General features: G+C 40.2%; 2 protein-coding genes across 2 annotated transcripts; one reads left to right on the top strand and one right to left on the bottom strand.

The window, feature by feature from the left end:
- Nucleotides 1-1113: 1113 nt before the first annotated feature.
- Nucleotides 1114-3792, top strand: HEI10 (RING/U-box superfamily protein). Its single transcript, XM_090007184.1, has 7 exons — nt 1114-1183; nt 1359-1431; nt 1847-1892; nt 1972-2002; nt 2306-2561; nt 2755-2924; nt 3521-3792. The coding sequence occupies exons 1-7, from the start codon at nt 1114-1116 to the stop codon at nt 3790-3792; spliced, it is 918 nt and encodes a 305-aa protein (XP_089863310.1).
- Nucleotides 3793-8361: 4569 nt separating this feature from the next.
- On the bottom strand, nt 8362-17254 carry LOC149836938 (putative NADH kinase). Its single transcript, XM_090007936.1, has 7 exons — nt 17180-17254; nt 17053-17104; nt 15893-15915; nt 14910-15155; nt 14656-14733; nt 9000-9151; nt 8362-8707 (listed from the first exon to the last, which is right to left on the bottom strand). The coding sequence occupies exons 1-7, from the start codon at nt 17252-17254 to the stop codon at nt 8362-8364; spliced, it is 972 nt and encodes a 323-aa protein (XP_089864062.1).
- Between the last annotated feature and the right edge of the window lie 921 nt (nt 17255-18175).

Here is an 18175-nt window from a genome sequence, read left to right as displayed (position 1 = left end):
TTTGCTTGTAACCTCTAATTATCAAACTACAGATCGCTACATCGCTCTTTGTTACTGCGATCATTATATGAGAATGTGACATGAGGCAGAGTTGTTAAATTCTCTCATTGTTGTTGTATCTTGCAGGCAACATATGTCTCATTTCTCTATTAGTTTTAACAATTTGTTACCTTGTGAGGATTTCCTCACAGAGAATTGACAGTTTAAGCCTAGCTTTTGAAGTTTTTTAAATTATTTTCATTTTTTAAAATGCACAACTGTCTGTGCAGGAAGCTTGCACCCGATTTTGTCATTTAATATGGAGCCTTTCTCGTTCTTGGTTCTAATATGACTTTTTTTTTCTTCTAAATTTTGTGTGTTAAATTTTTAGGATATCCATTTTGATGGCTCTATTCCGAAATCTTTTCGGCTAACAGAAGAGATTTGAATTGCTTTTCTTGAGTCTTTCTAAGACGAAGATGTTATTATTTTGCATGTTTAAATTGGTGAAATAACAGAAATGGCCTCTGATTCTGTAGATTTGGACGAACAGTTCTTCAGCTGGCTGACGTGCACGGAGACGTTGGGCGTGATCAAGGCGTGCCATATATGTATGATAGATAGTCCGAAATAAGCTCCAGTATAAGTAGAATAAGAAATTTTCTGATATTATCTGGTTCACGTAAAAAAAAGGAATCCTTAATTTGTGATTATAACTTACTTTTCGAGGCGTGGTTAAGTGATCGGGCTTGAGTACTTTACAAAAGTACTCGGGCCACACGAAACACAGAAAATCGCTACTGTGTGCTGCGATTTTCGGTGTAAAACACAAAACATTGAAAATCGCTACACAGCAATTTTCTGTGATTTGTGTGGCCCGAGTAAGTTAGGAATGTCCTGGATTGCCCAAGTGGTTAGGGTGGTTCTTGGGAAAGTGGTGGAACCCCATCCCTCTCAGATCGAAGGGGAGGCCCATTAAGTGATCTTTGTTCCTAGGAAGGTTCCTCGTCATAAAAAAAGGGATGTCTCTGTATTTTCCCAATTTAAGTTTCATAGCGAAGATTTTAAATAGCTTTAGTGGGTTTTCATGATAGTTGATATTGATGGAAGCAACGAGTGGCATCTGAAGCTGAAATGAAGTGCAATGCTTGCTGGCGAGAATTGGAAGGGCGAGCTATATCGACTACCTGCGGCCACCTTTTATGTATCCACATCCCACATATATCTTTATCCTTGTTTTGGTACTCCTCACGGCTTACTCTTGCAGAAAATGTTCACCAAGTCAAAAAGTTGTCCAAATAAAAAAATGGGCTCTCGTTCGTCCCTGAGTCTATTGAGCCAGCAACTCTCAGTAGGTTTCTTTGACAAACACCTAACAGGTACCGAGGACGCCAGCAAAATTCTTAGCAACGATGGTGCGTGCCCAATTTGTGACCAAGTGCTGTCCAAAAGGTTTGTGTGTCTCAAACAGACTTTGTAGATGGAAATTGTTGCAATAGAGATAATTCAAAGCAACTGACTCTCTTATGCCTCAAGTGGGTTTGGAGTAGTGGGGTGGGGCCTTGGCTGCTAGACGGGCAGTCAAGGTTTGATTCTCATGGGCGTGACCCCTCTGCGCAAGCCAACTTAGCATAGGCCCTAGGAGGAAGGGGTCCTAGCCTTGGAGTTTTACGCAGTCGGCATGACGACCGTAGGTATGGCAGGCTGAGCCAGCGTGACCAGGTCTTTGTGCCCAGGGCGGTTTCTTCTGGTTATAAATTCAAAAAAGCTGTGGACTCTCTTATGGCAGGATTTTGTCATAGTTCTTCAAGTACATAACTAAACCTTTAAGCATTTCCTTGTCTAATATGTCTCTTGAAATCTCCAGCCTTATGAAACCCGTGGATCTTAATCCAAATGACGAATGGATAAATGTAAGCACATTCCTTTGTCCCTTGTGTATTCTCTCTGTCCGGCTTGTATGTCTCATATGTCTGCTACATTTTGATGCAGATGGTCATGGCTGGAATATCTCCACAAATACGTATCCTTTTACTATTTGCCTATAGTAAGCATGCTTAGATATTGCTATATGGTGCAACTCTGATCTCCTTCTACGGGGGACACTATAGAGAGGTTCAGGTGCAGCCCAGGCCTGGGCTGCACATTAGACCTGTTTAGGCCAGGCACGACACAGAATTAAGGGGCAAGAGGGGGGGGTGGGGGTGGGGGTGGGGGTTGCTCTTAAGTATCATCCGTTGAATGCGGAGATGTTAGGTCCTCATAATTTCCTTTGTATATTTGCAATGAAATATCCAAGCGTTTGCTGGATCCTTATAACATACAGTGATGAAGAGTGCTTACAGAAGCGTTATGTTTTACATCGGACAAAGAGAGCTAGAGATGCAATATAAGATGAATAAAATTATAGGGCAATGCCGTCAGAAATGTGAGGCCATGCAGGAGAAGTTCACGGAGAAGATGGAGCAGGTTCATGCGGCATACCAGAAGATGGCTAAGAGATGCCAAATGATGGAGCAAGAGATTGAAAGCCTATCGAAGGACAAACAAGAGCTTCAAGAGAAGTTCGCTGAGAAGTCGAGGTTATTTCTTTTCTCCTCTCTGCCTTAGTTTTCCTTGATGGTTACTTCAGCAAATCGTTAAAATTGAACTTAGTTCTTAGTCAGCATAAAATAGCATAGCCATAGAAAATGCCAAATAGCTCATACTGAATAAACTTTCTTCCGGCTTGCTTGTTGATGAGTACTGATGCCACCCGATTGTGTGGAAGAGCAGGCAGAAGAGAAAACTGGATGAGATGTATGATCATCTTAGAAATGAGTACGAATCCATGAAAAAGTCAGCGATCCAGCCATCGGGTTTCTTTCGAAGACCTGAACCTGACTTTTTCTCCAGCCCAGCCTACCCAGCTCCCATGATGGACAACAGAGATCCCCTTAGGCAAGGTAATCGAATTGTCAAGTCCACATCTATGCATTTGACAACAATTTAACAGTTTTTTGGTCTAATACGAATGAAATACTCAATTATCGAGCACACCCTCAAGCTGTTAGGCAGCCTACAACCGCCGATTGGCCAGCAGTCCAATTGGGACTCGATACTTTTTGTCATTCTGTTCACTTTTTGGTCATGGCAATCCCCATAGTATGCTTACGGAGAGGTTTGAAAGACCCAAAGGCCTTTCCCTTCTAGTTCTTGCTCTTTATGGTGGGCCTGGACCATCATGACCATTATGTTAAGAGCTTATTCAATTCAGAAAAGTGCTGGGAGCAGATATTTAATCAATTATGACTAGGCTGCCCCATGTATTTGCTGCATCTGTTTTTATCTCTTACCACTAAAAATTTACTCCAGCTATTATGCCTTCTTACCAAAATCCAGTCTTTTTCTACTTTCAAGTATGGCAAACACAAATGAACACTCGAGAGTTACTGTCATATGCATACGTATGTAAAGCTGAAATTTTTGCATTTAAAACTCTACAAAATACTTTGTATGATTTCGACTGCTTGCAAAAAGTCAGTTGATTTATTTATCGCAGATGGTTCGGTTGTAACTCCTGAAACTCCAGGGGAAAGAGAAGAAGTATGGCCGTCCTCAAAGCAGAAGAGATCGAATTCTGGCCCTTTTGAAGTCTCTGGTGGATCTCCTGCAAAGCCACCACTAGCCCACGATGATATGCATAGGAGACCTTCCCGCCCTCTCTTCACGTCCGGTGTTCCCAATCCTTCTGCAACCTTGCGCAATCTGATCTTCTCTCCCATGAAGCGGCCTCAGCTCTCACGGAACAATCGGCCTCACATATTCACGTAAATCCCTTTCCTGCTTCTTGCGTATGATTGACGACCCAGCCACATGACGTGTTGGTTTGGGTCAGGAAGGACTTGAGAAATTGGCTTGGCTCATCTGCCTTACCAACAAAAGATTTTTCAACCTGGTAAAGTCGGACACACTCGGCTGGGCAATTAGCCTGGTTATAACCCCAAGGCGACACCCAGCATAGGCCCCAGGGACAGGGGTGGGGCCTCGGCTGCTAGACGGGCAGTCAAGGTTTGATTCCTATGGGCGTTGCCATCTGCACAAGGCGACACCCAGCATAGGCCCCAGGGACAGGGGTCCTAGTCTTGGAGTTTTATGACACCGGCACGATGACAGTAGGTATGGCAAGCTGAGCCAGCGCAACCAGGTCTTCATGCCGAGTGTGGTTTCTTCCAATTATAAAAAAAAATTAGCCTGATTATAGATTGACGCGAGTCAGACTGACCCCAACCCTTGTTCACCAGCACTTGGGCTCGACCTGGGTCTTATTGGGGTTGGTTTGGGTCAGGCCCTTTTAAGCCCAATTGTTCTATGGCCAGGTGTGTTGGACTCGATTGTGATGCTTTTTCACAAAAAAAAAAATGATGAGAAATGTGCCTAAGGGGATGTTTGGCTGCAACCACTTACCCAGATAAACGGGTTAAGCTGGTAAATCACATTATCATCTATAACAGATCCCACATTCTCCCGATTCATCTGGATAAGTGGTTGCATCCAAACACCACCAAAGGGTGTGTGGATTCACAGAATTGGGCGGAACTGGAATCCAATTTCATTATCATTCTTTCATAAGAAACAATCCATACACCCTAATTAATTTTCAGCTCCCATGGACCTTCTCTATTGACGCTGAATAACCATAGGTCATTTTCAAATTGTTACCTTAGTCTGGTTCATATCCACAAACTCAGGCACATGGGTGGCTGGGTTCCACTGTCCAATCTGGCCACACTGGTTCAGACTAGGTTGACAGAGAAAACTTGGCCATATACTGATGCAAGGATATGTAACTATCTTATCTTCTCAGGTTGTAAGGGATGCAAGCGGACTGACTGCTTCGTTCCAAATCGTCTTTCTTTCCTCAACATTGTTATGGTTGTCAAATGATTACTTTGGATATACTTGTTCTGTTTCTCTGTAAATTTTCTGATGTTACTCTACTGAAGTAAATTGACACGATAATCCCACAACCTCAAAAGGTAGCAATAGAATAAGACGGGAATTCTTGCACACCATCAACTGTTAAAAATAATAATTCAGGTCAGTGGCCTGAATGTATGATGCAAATCAAACCCATGATTCGCAAAAAACAACAACCTTACATTACCCATGAAAATCAAGAAAAAGCAGGAAATATCGAAAGAAATTGCATAAATTCAACGAAAATAATAAAAATTAATAACTCACCCTTCACGTGAACATCATAACAATTATTTATAGCAAAAACAGAAACCCTACCCACATTCGATCTTGAATAGGCAAACGAACTAAAAGAATTCAAATTTAAATTGCAACTACTGATCCCATTGGATCTCCTCTTGATGGTTCCATTAGATCCAATCACCCTTTGTTCCTCTTCTTTTTCTTGTCTTTCATTAAGTTGGATCCGGCTCTGGATCCATGACTGCATCATTGTCCCCTGGTTTAAAAGGATTCATCTTCGTTGAATCATGGGTAATGACATCTACAACTCCAAACATGAGCTCGCACAAAAGGGTTGCATCATAAAAAATAATGTTTTTTTCATCCTACTCTTGACACCATAGGTCTCTACACTTTGCGTCTGGTGCTCCTGATGAGACCCAATTGGTCATGGTGGATACTCACGCAAAAACTTGCATCATAATTTGGATCTAAAAACAGATCTATTGGATCATCTCAAACTATGTGCCTAGGTGGACTCCTTGGTGAACGAACAAGAGGTGCCTCAGGTGGCCCCTAATCTAGTTGTGCTGCTCAAATTGAGTGCCTGTTGGAGCGGGTTGTGGATTTGGGCATCAAAGTGGATTCATGTTCTATAAGGTTCAATAATGGGGTTTGGGTTGTATTGGATAGGACTAGGTCGGGGATAATTAAGATACATGGGTGGTTGTAGGTAGGTTTTATGTTGGGCAGGCTGATTTTGAGTTTAGATGAAGTTCGGTTCATAGATCGGACTTAGGTTTGGGCGGTCTAGATATCAGCCCTGATAAAAATCTGATTGGATCATGACCGGATCAAGAGGATATTGAATTGTCGAACCCGGATTGGTATAGGTCGAATATTTGATCGAGCTTTGATGGTAAAAAGTTTGGCATGTTCTAGTGATCCATATCTAAAATTATGTTGGGTCTGGTCTTGACCCAATCTGAATTAGAACTGAAGCTCATCCGAGTCCGATAATGTTCGGTTTGGGTTAGGTTACTCATATTTGAAAAAAAAACAGGTGGTATGGTCCAATCCGATGGACCTAGATATTGAGCAAGGTCCACTAAGCTGAGAACAAGTGGCCTAGGACCCGAAACCAGTGGATTTTGGGCCAGACTCGAGCCCAAAACACCTAAAACTTATTCAGTTGCACCATTTATAATCACTTTCTCACGGGCATGAGAGAGAGATTCTAATTTCTAAGGAGCAACTCAACATGAGATCTCAAATCAGAGGTGGGCCTATGTGATTTGTACTTGCTTTTTAGAATCACTTTCTAAAAAGCACGAGAACTGAGATCACAGGACACCCTAGGAGCTGGAGCTGCCGAACATGCCCCTAGAATCAGGTTTTGGGGTCGAATCAGTTCCCCCAACTGAAACATCGGGTGAGCTCTTTGGGGAACGATGTGTGGAGTTCCCCACCCGCATGGGGAACTCTTTGACCCCGCCCCCCCTCCCCCATCGCTGGCGGAGGGGCACATGCCTGCGGCGAGTGGAGCTCCCACCGCCGATCGTCATCCGATGAGTGGTGGAGCCCCTCCCGCCTGGCTGTTACCCACCGTCAGGATAGGGTAAGAGGGAAAGAAGGGGCGACTGAAGGCCCCAACCAGTGGGTTCGGATGTAGATCTTTTAAGTAAAACTCGAACATGGATTCAGATCTGTTCAATCGGATCAGTTTTAGATTTGGATCAGCATTTTAAGTTGGATCTGGAGTTGATCTGAATCAAATCTGACCCGAATGCATGTTTTACATGCAAATAGCTTATTTTGTTCTATATTTCCCCCCCCCCCCGATCCAGTATTACCACATGTATTTCAGATTCGGATTCAATCTTACATCCTCAAATCTGATTCAGATCCGAATCTACTCTTTGCATTTCAGATTCGGATTCAGATCTGACAGGATCCAGCCTGAATCCAACACGTTCTGCCCTAGGCTCAAATACATTGTACCCGATCACTAGAACATGCCTCAAAGGCCAGCAGCTCAGTAGATGACTGGCCAATGTCAACTATTAGGCTTAATCAATGGCCTTTCTAACAGGCGTGCACAACAACACTATTTCTACAATTGCTAGTCTCCACCAAGAGCATTTTCAGCCTGCACCCGCCTGCCCATCTATGTCACAGATTTGGACACGTATGCGTATGTAACTTGCAGACGATACACGACTTTGAGACAATTTCAAAAAGTAGCACACGAGGACATCCATTTCTTGCAGATTTGAGGCACCATGTTCACAGCACCCTGCAAGGATGACCTCACATATTTGCTAACTCGTTTCTCTAATTTCTTCGTGATAATGCCTACACGAACATAAGAACTACCACTTTCACTTGTTCAAAGTCTGAACTAAGTGTAAGGAATTTTTGGAACCCACCTGGGGACATTTTCTAAAGCTGCAGTTCCTGGCAACCAAAACTGTAATCATTGTCACTATTTGAAAGATTAACTGTAAGAAGTATAGTCATAACACCTTTTAAGGTGATCATGATCTGATTTCATGAGAAGAATCATTGGCTCTGCTTGCTAAAATAATTGTTGGACTTTCTGAATTTAGTAAATGAGCCAAGCTTGTGCTTCCCGAGAGTTCCCACAAGACATGGATGTTGAGCGATGAGGCTGCACGTTTAGGGGCATTTTGATGATTTTCTTGCAGTAGTGTTTTGGTAATTACACAAAAAAAGATGCTGGGCATTAGTGGGATATGCGATATTTATGTATTTTAAGCTTAATTTTAGAAATGCAAAAGTAATTTATGCTTATACGTTCTCCTTCTGTCAATATAAAGAGCAATGCATATCTCTAACGGCTAATGCTTAAAGGGTATGAAAGTAATTTGCACTACCTTAAATGAGCTTTCCAACATTTCTCTCAAGTTTTGTTCAAGGGTTTCATGCTACTAACATGGCAGCATGTATTATTAGATGGAGGTACCCATGCACCAGACACAATTGGTGCACATGTTAATACTTTCCTCATAGAATGTGAAGTTAAGGATGAGATCATAACCAAAAACATTTGATACAGAATCAATAAAAAGCCTGAAATCAAATTGCGTGATTTTTCACCTGCTAGAATAAAAGAAAGCTAGCAAAACATGACTTGAACTTACAAGGAATAAAAAAGTTCACATACTTTATATACAAGGATCATAACAGATGCGACGGCAAAAATACTTTTAAGATGGGGGACCTTGCAGATATTTCAATGGCATCCCCTTGTTCGACTTGGTGAAACACATGAGAACCATCAATATATATGAAGCCGTTGCAAATCCAGAAGATATGCATGGATTCATTTAGCCCATACATCAGATGAGCAGTTGCAGTAGGTAAAATGGGCTCTCTTACCATATACTGGAGATCTTTACTTGAAACTGGCATTGGAAAACCCCCTACCCATAGCATGGCAGCTGTTGAACCAGCAACAGTGCAGACTCTAAGCCCACTTGATCGGGTATTTACGAGAGTGGAGCATGTTCCAGAATCTTTTATTCTGAAAGCAAATAAAAATGAATTTTGATAGCTAAAACTAAAAGTACATAATGTTCCCCCAACTATGTTACTGCGACACAACACCTTGGGTGTCGACATGGGTACTGGTACTTGGACACGGCATTTGCCGTGTCCTATATTATGTATTATATATAGAATATATATTTTTCAGTATATATTTAGCTGTGTCCCCATACCCATATTTTTTTTGAATTGCCGTGTCATACCCTCAGTACCCGCAACCGTACCCAGGTGACATAGTCCCCCAATATCCAGCACTCAACCAAGATAACCTGAACGAGAACCTAGATACTGCTGCTGGACAAGGACGTGCTATAAGAATATCATTCAGGGCATGTGTTGGCAGTGGTTGATTATTGACAGTGATTAAAATTCGTGATAGTTCAGATGGTCTCCAGGTACCCTCAAGAATATCTGTCAAGACCTGGAGGAGATTTCAAGTGCTCATGAGAATGAACTCCCAGTAAACATTTTCACATAGCTAGGAGCACGAGCCATCAAAGAATAGTAGAAAAAAATATTATGCATAACCACAAGTTTAACAGAAGTTATTGAGAGAGAGAGGGAGAGCACTACTCTCATTGGTGATGCATATATGTATAATTTCAAGATACATAGATGGTGAATGTTTACGATCATTTTTTTGAGTGAAAAGAACCTAAATCTTTGGGATTTTGATAAAACCATAGGTCACAAAAAGTACATGCACCTTTTGAAATGAAAAAAAAAACACTCGCTCACATGTTTTTGCATGCTATGTGATATCCACACCTTATCAACCTCATCACACATCATGATTTCTCTCATTATCATCATCATGCACTTTTCAGCATGCAATCCCGCTACAGTGAATATATGCCATCACCATCATGCACCAACCATCATTCGTCAACATAGTCTACTACCATCTTTATCATCAAGGGCTATATAATCAGCATTTCAGCTTCTCTCTCTCTCTCTCTCTCTCTGCCTACACGTAATCTTTTGAATCATCCCAATCAGATGACTCCTTACAAGCCACCATAGGTACCTTTCCCCTGGAGTTCCAGTTCATTTTCACAAAGACCTCATCCAATTGACATTTCCTTTTCTTGCCTCAAAGGAGGGTTTTTTCTAGGTGGATCACTTTACATTGCTTAAGAGCTAGTGGGTTTCCTGATTATGGCAGGCAGGCCATCTTTTTTTTTTGGCAAGTTGGGGGGAGGGGATGTTGGACAGTTTAAAAATGCACTCTTTTTGCTAATTACACAATTTTCTATGGTTTTTCCTTTTATAATATATAGAAGATTAACATTTGTTTACAGTGTAAACTTGTTGGCCATTGATCTACATATGCATCAACTTGCAGGCCGTGTCACACAGAATCTCCATTTTGGTCCCCATATCGTGTCCCTTTGTATACTACTAGTCATATTGAAAACTTCATACAAATGGCCATATCCTCGTATCCACAGCTTGCTGGCCACTGATTTAAGGACCAACAAGCAACATGGTTGACTATGGCGCCTTTTACAGTAATCATGAATATTGTATGTGTTGGCTTTTCAACAATAACTTTGGTTATGATCTAGTAGAAATGGTAAAGATAAGTCATCAAATCAATACCAGTCATGATTGAATTTAACTGCCTGATAAATGACAAATGATAGCCATTTCAAAACCAGGATCACAGTCTATTGCAGCAGTACTATGTCCTCATCAAGTATTATGTTCTGAGAATTTGCAACACTTCCCAAGAAATTTATGGTTGTACTTATAAGGTCATGCAAACTACATAGGGTATATTAATAGTTCATTCTATTTTTCTATAAATTGAAAGTTGAATAAGTTGGTTTAGTCCATGTTGCAGATACTCTTTAACGAACTCAAATAAAGCATCCTGAGTTTCAAGGGAAATGTGAAAAGGTGCACAGAGCACATTTGTATCATGTAGTTAGGGTTCCCTGAAGGTGGTCAGTTCATAATTACCCAGATGCATGAGGGGTTTTGTTGCTAATTGACACAAGAAAAATATCCTATCACAAAATTATTGTTTCTTCTCCTCTAAAGTTCCTTTTCTTGTACAAAACTTTACAGTCCCAGTTGGTCTAAAAATCCTTTGGTCTAAAAATCCTTCTGTGTTCTAAAGTCCCAAAAGATGAAGAAGTTGAAGTGCCATATACTGTACTATCAACTCCATGTTAGTTATTTGGATTCGGATTGGATCCATTCAGTTTTAGTTTTCCAAATCCATTTTCCATAACTAACCGTTATGGACGTCAAATGTGCATTGATTTGAAGTAGAGATAAGTTTCATTTAGTCGTGGGCTTATCTGTAACTGTTAGTCAATTACGGAAGAGAATACAAGTATGCCTCGTGGTTGAGGACAACGTGTGCGATATACATTTTCCAAAAAGGTTTTAACCTACACGGTTGGGTCCCTACTCTAATTTTCTCATTAAGTATTGTGACTCACCTAAGACAGGGAAAAGCTAGAGGAGAAGACTCTTCTGCACTACTCCAGACGCCCGAGCTCCATCATCAATCAATGGCAGGGACACAAGGTACATGTGTCTATTTCTCTGTATTTCCAGTTTTTGTACAGAATGCATGTATCCTTGTTTTTTGTTAGCCGATTTTTTTTTCACCTGTGATGGATTATCCAAAATATTGCTTTTATCAGAATTCCTGATGTCCAACAATTGGTATTAGAGCCATTAGGTTCTGTGTTGGTCCTCTGGGCTGGTTCACCCATCTTTGTATAAGGTAAAACAGAGATGGGGGCAAAGACAAGTCTCAGATTTTTTGAAACTTGGTCCATGTGTATATCACGTTGTTTCTGTTGCTTTGATAAACAAAAGCAACGTGAAAACCCAGAAAATCGATTCTGTTTTAAAACAAAATCGGTTTTTTTGTTCTAATAAACTAAACCAGTCCAATACAGTTCATTCTGGTTTTGATGACCCGTTTCGGATCCAGTTATAAACCAAATCGGGTCAAGGTTATGGAAACTGTATCGGATGACCCGTTTCAGATCCAATTGTAAATCGAATCGAGTTAAGGTTATGGTCCAAAATCTTGGATCCAGACACGTGTCAGGTCTGGGCGAGTCCCTGTGACCGACACGACCCGTGTCGGGTCTGGATGAGTTCCTATGACCGACACGACCTGTGTCAGGTCATTTTCCCTTTTTCGACCTCTCATCGGGATCAGATCACCTTTTCTCACCGGTCGTTGGCTAAATCTCTGTTTAAGGGAGTTTTTTGCCGGAAATGGTGAGGGGCTCGTTATTGGGTGAAACCTAACCCTCCCGGATAACAGTGATGGCATTGGCAAACACATAAACCGTAATGTGCAATTAGATTCAAAATGAAGTGTCGGACCTTGTTACATTACCTAGGAGAGTCAAACTCGTTGGGTGTAAATGGGTCTTTAAGACCAAAAGAAACTCCAAAGGTAATGTTGATAAGTATAAAGCAAGGCTTGTTGCAAAAGGTTTTACCCAATTGGAGGGCATTGACTATAGTGAGACATATTCGCCTGTCTCAACTAAAGAATCAATACGAATTATACTTGCCCTTGTAGCTCATTTAGATTTAGAGCTACACCAAATGGATGTAAAAACAACTTTTCTAAATGGTGAACTTGATAAGGATGTTTACATGGATCAACCTCAAGGTTTCTCTAAAGGTGAGTCTGAACGTTTGGTTTGCAAGTTATATAAGTCATTATATGAACTTAAACAGGCCTCCCGCCAATGGTACATTAAATTTACCAAAGTTATTCTGACTTTTGGATTTACAGAAAACATCATTAACCGATGTGTGTTCTTTAAGACAAGTGAGAGTAAGTTCATAATCATGGTATTATATGTAGATGGTATATTACTTGCAACAAACGATGAGGTCATGCTCATAGAAACCAAGGAGTTTCTTTCCCTTCATTTTAAGATGAAAGACATGGGAGAGGTTGCTTTTGTTCTCGGCATAAAGATCCGTCGAGACAAAGCAAAATGTGTCTTAGGTCTCTCTCAAAGAACCTATATAAATAAAATTCTCAGAAAGTATGGGATGAAGAATTATTCTTCTACTACGACACCCATACTTAAAGGAGATAAAATGAGCCTCAAAGATTGTCCTCAAACTGAAGAAGGCAAGGCACTCATGAACCAAATACCATATGCTTCAGTTGTTGGTAGCTTATAATATGTGCAGACCTGCACCCGACCTTACATATCCTATGCAGTTGGGGTTCTTGGCAGATTTCAGTCGAATCCAGGACATGCCCATTGGACAACTGCAAAGAAGGTCATGCGGATTTTGCAAGACACAAAAGATTATATGTTGACCTACAGGAGATTGAAGCACCTTGAAGTGATTGGCTATTCAGATGCTGATCTAGGAGGATGTCCTGATAGTAGACAATCTACAACAAGATACATCTTCCTTCTTGCTGGTGGTGTCATTTCTTGGAGGAGTGGGAAGCAGTTTACTACTACTGCACACACTATGGAGTTTGAATTCATTGCACTATTTGAGACGATGTCACAGGCTATCTGGTTGCGGAACTTCATATCTAGACTCAAAGTGGTTGAATCCATTGGGAGACCACTTAAGGTATATTGTAACAATGAAACTGCTGTATCCTTTTCAAACAACAACATTAGAAATATATCATGCAAGCATATGGAATTGAAGTACTTTGTTGTCAAGGAAAAGATTGAGAATCAACATGTGTGTATTGATAACATTGATACCAAAGAAATGGTTGCAGATCCTCTTACTAAGGGTTTGACCCCGGGACTATATGCTGAACATGTAAAGAGGGCGGGGCTCTCCATTTCGTTGTAGTCAGATACACAATTTTGTACATGTGATCACATGCTGTTATAAAGGTTGATTCTTTTACTTATATTGCATAAAGTTATCTATGTGAATAAAATTTTGTTGAAGCAATATAAATTGGACCCGAATAGAATTAAGGCCAATCTATTCAAGTTTGTTATTTCAAATCATTTGAGAATAACACATTTTTGTCCAAGTGGGAGATTGTTAGTTATTTGGATTTGGATTGGATCCATCCGATTTTAGTTTAGATCCAGATCCATTTTCTATAACTAATCGTTATGGATGTTAAATGTGCGTTGATTTAAAGTGGAGATAAGTCCCACTTAGTCGTGGGCTTATCTGTAACTGTTAGTCAATTACGGAAGAGAATACAAATATGCCTGCGTGGTTGAGGACAACGTATGCGATATACATTTTCCAAAAAGGTTTTAACCTACACGGTTGGGTCCTTACTCTAATTTTCTCATTAAGTGTTGTGACTCACCTAAGACAGACAAAAGCTAGAGGAGAAGGATCTTCTGCTCTACTCCAGACGCTCGAGCTCCATCATCAATCAATGACAGGGACACAAAGTACATGTTTCTATTTTTCTGTATTTCCAGTTTTTGTATAGAATGCATGTATCATTGTTTTTTGTTAGCCGTTTTTTTTTTCACCTGTGATGGATTATTCAAGATATTGCTTTTATCAGAACTCCTGATGTCCAACACTCCATGCACAAAAGAGATGAAGAAAAAGTGCCTCGAGTAAAAACCCAGTTTCCTACCTTCCATTTTGAAATATTCTAAATCTCTAAAAAAAATAGACTTCCTTATGTTGGTCAACTTTTCTATATTGTTCAATATCATGATCACAAACTATGGCACTTGAAAAAGTGCACAGGGACCAAAGTTCTTGACCTTACGCAATTATGATTCTACATAAATTTTGCACATAATATATAAAAGAAGTGACACTTAAAGCAAGAACACTGACATAATCCATTCATGGTTCATAATAAAAGTCCTTTCAAGAAAAAGATTCAGATTAAATATCAAGCATATGTGAATACATGATAATACTGCACAGAAAAGAAATTTGATTAGCTAATTATAGCAATACATGCTCAAAGCTCCCTGCAGTTGCTGCACATAAATAACCAGTGCTTCTTGTAGCATCAAACTCATCACTCTTCTCAACCTACAAGAGTGGATAACTTCTCAATAGTTTGGGCCCCTTTCAGAAAAATAATTTTTGTTTTAACTTAAACAAGAGAAATGAATAAATTAGCCATCTTAACAATGGCTAGAGTTCCATCTCAAATTACATAGACATACTGGGCTTTATAAGAATGATTTGTGAGGTTAATAACATACCCCCTTAGGCTGCGTGGGATCTGAATTAACCCCTACAATTAGTATTGAGTCATCCATAAAGTGACTGGCTTGCAAAAGAGTGCCATCACCACCAACCGTCACGACTAGATCAACATGATGAATAGGTTTAGATAGTTCATCACGCATGACAGTCTCCCAATCGAGTGATTTATGGTGTAACACATCTTGACATAGTATATTTGCATTATTATGAACTTGCATCCTATTTTCTAGGTTACTTAAAACCTGCAAGCCAACATGAAAATGTAAGGCAACTCCATATGTACAAAGCATTTGAAGAAAATGTGTCCAAGGCCAAAAAAGGTGATTATCGCAATACAACCAAAGAAAGGAAAGGAGGGGGAAAGAATGGAAGTGGGGTTTGTGGGAGGGTTGCAAAGACACCCTTTCATGAATCATCTTAGGAGCCACAAGCTAGGAAAAATCTGTTTGGAATTTTAACTTAGAAAGGTAAAGCTAGAACAATTACTTTGTGTCAGAAGATCAAAATAGTTCAGACAATTCAAAATTGCTTTACACCTTGGAAAAATGACTAACTAGTTTCACCACTTATGAGCTCCAACAAGTTGCAGAACATAAAGAAGTCGAGGAAAGAGGTATTAAAAGTTGGGTCACAAAAGAAAAGATGATGAAGCTTGTCCAAAAGCCAAGATTGGTATAACGAGGAACAATGCTGCCCATGCTCCTTAGATCATCTATGCATTGTTCTCCACCATTATAGTACTCCACTTAAGATTTGTGTCACATTTAGTGGTGGATTTGCAGAAACCTCAATCAACTAGGTCTTGACTTGGGTACATGGACAATCTCATGCTCCCTGTTGCCTAATTCAGTTGTGAGATGAATAAAAAATATCCAGTCATGATTCATGGTTCTGTCAAGATTGCTTGACTTTTGCACTGGAGTACTTCGAATCATATAAATGGATTCTTAACAGAGAATACAGATCCCAGAAAGCAAACCTTGTCTATAATAAAACCACAGGCTGCAGCAAAAGTTGCAGGGAATCCAACACATAATTGATACCCACCATGAACATATATCATCCAAGTTCTCACACTCCATAGATTGATAAGCTACACTACACATCAACATCTCGAGCGGTGAATGTCAAATGTTTCCTCAATAACTGTTCACATTAGCAAAAGAACAATTCACTGCATACACACATTCCAATTCAACGACCAGACATGGCTATAAACTGAACTGAAACAACAAACCCAGCCAATGTCTGCCACCAAGGAAAATACATGAAGAACCCAACGCTACCTATTCACCAGTCACAGCCCGCAAAATCATTGATTCAAAATCCAATAAACAAAATAAAGCTGCAAATACCATTCAAATATGCAACAGAGACAAAATCACCAAGATGGTAATGTGTCCATAATCCTTAAATTAGAGAAGACATTACAAAATGCACAAACCAATGCAATACACCCTAAGAAATCAAACCAAAACAACATTTTCGTTAGCTTTTCCCACGTGGGTACTTCGGAAACACACATATTGCCTCGAAATACACTAGAAATGCATCAAACAATGAACAAAAGGGGACGAAATCAAGAGGAAACACAAGCTTTTCCATGTGGGTACTTGAAAAAAAAACAGAAGATGAAAGTAAATACATGGTTTTGTAGGACATTTAGGATCGGGTTCAACATTATGTGACCTTGTTTGACACTAATGGAGGTATTAGTGGGGCATTAGTGAGAATTAGTGGAAAAGAGGTCAAGTGAATGTGAAAAGGTTCACATTAAATACAGCATGTGAAGGGTTGACATACATGAATGTCATATATGTAACCTCCCACTATAAATTGAGGCATGACTATTTGAAGAGAGCAACCAAGGTGTCTTTATTTTTTCATTTGGGTTCATGGTCCTACTCATCGTCGACTTGATGGCTTGGGCTCATTCTGAGCGTCGATAGGCGGAGGAGAACGCTGAGCACTCGCATGTCGCTTTATCCATGACATCTACCGGTATGCATTGTTACTTTTACGTTCCGGTTCTGTTTTAAAGAATGCCAACAATGCTGTGTAGCGAAAGCGTGGTGGACCCATAACTCAATGTTGGTGTTCTTTAAAACAAAACCAGAATGTGAAAGCAACAATACATACCGGTAGACGCCATGGATGAAGCGACGTGCGGGTGCTCGGCGTTCTCCTCAGCCTATCGACACATACGATGAGCCCAAGCCGTCATGAACGCAAATGAGAAATGAGGATACCTTGGTTGCTTTGCTACCTTAGGCGGTCGTCGTCCACGATCAGCCTCCACCACCAACAGTGACGACAGGGCTCTGACAACATCTACAGCCATCTATGGTCATCCGTCATCGATGATAGTTGACTACGTTGTTGACTACTTTCCGCTTCTCCATGAAACGCCACCACCTGCTAATAAGAAGATGTATCCAGTAGTGGACTTTCTATATACTCTCGAGACATCTTCCCAAGTCCGCATCAGAATATCCAATGACCTCTAAGTGGTCAAATTTTCTGTAGGTCAATATATAGTTCTTCGTTCTTTGCAAATAGCACATGACCTTCTTCGCTACCTTCCAATGCACAATACCTGGATTTGACTGATATCTACCAAGCATTCCCACAACAAATGCGATATCAGGTCGTGTGCAGGTCTGCACATACTGTAAACTCCCAGCCGCTGAAGCATATGAGATAGTTGTCATATGAGCCTTTTCATTATCATCCTGAGGACAATCCTTAGTTGCTCAAACGAGACTCGTGTTGAGAAGGTAAAAACTGAGACCCTTTGTTATTTACCATTTTCGATACAAACATAATTTGATCATGTGTACATGGGCATGCTCTATAATACAAATATGTTTGCGGTAAAAGATCTCGATCAACTGATTCATGCAATCACCAAAGTGATCTGAGTTGTATTGATTAAAGATTTTCAAGGCCGTGTTAAGATTCCGTATTATGATTGTATATGACTTTATGAACACAATGACCTACCTTTGGGTAGAATCATTGTTTCATAAAGTCACACATAATCATAATAATGAATCTTAACACGATCTTGAGAATCCTCAATCAATACAACTTAGATCACTTTGCTGATTGCATGAGTTAGTTGATCGAGATCTTTGACCTCAAACATATTCGTATTATGAAGCATGCTCATGCATACATGATAATGCATGTATATTCATGACGAAATATGCGGTATATTATAAAAAAATAGGTTCATGCTTCAACTTATATACATAAATAA

The sequence above is a fragment of the Nuphar pumila genome, chromosome 5, assembly GCF_984573655.1.
Source record: "Nuphar pumila chromosome 5, dmNupPumi1.hap1.1, whole genome shotgun sequence".
NCBI lineage: Eukaryota > Viridiplantae > Streptophyta > Magnoliopsida > Nymphaeales > Nymphaeaceae > Nuphar > Nuphar pumila.
This window is presented reverse-complemented; position numbering and strand designations above follow the sequence as displayed.

Coding starts and splice junctions, on each gene's coding strand:
- HEI10 (XM_090007184.1), top strand. CDS start 1,114: ATGAAGTGCAATGCTTGCTGGCGAGAATTGGAAGGGCGAGCTATATCG. Junction 1,893..1,971: donor CAAATGACGAATGGATAAAT/GTAAGCACATTC, acceptor ATTTTGATGCAG/ATGGTCATGGCTGGAATATC. Junction 2,925..3,520: donor CAGAGATCCCCTTAGGCAAG/GTAATCGAATTG, acceptor TATTTATCGCAG/ATGGTTCGGTTGTAACTCCT.
- LOC149836938 (XM_090007936.1), bottom strand. CDS start 17,254: ATGGCTGTAGATGTTGTCAGAGCCCTGTCGTCACTGTTGGTGGTGGAG. Junction 17,105..17,179: donor GTGGACGACGACCGCCTAAG/GTAGCAAAGCAA, acceptor ATGTGTCGATAG/GCTGAGGAGAACGCCGAGCA. Junction 9,152..14,655: donor CTGCAGGGAGCTTTGAGCAT/GTATTGCTATAA, acceptor AATCTCCTCCAG/GTCTTGACAGATATTCTTGA.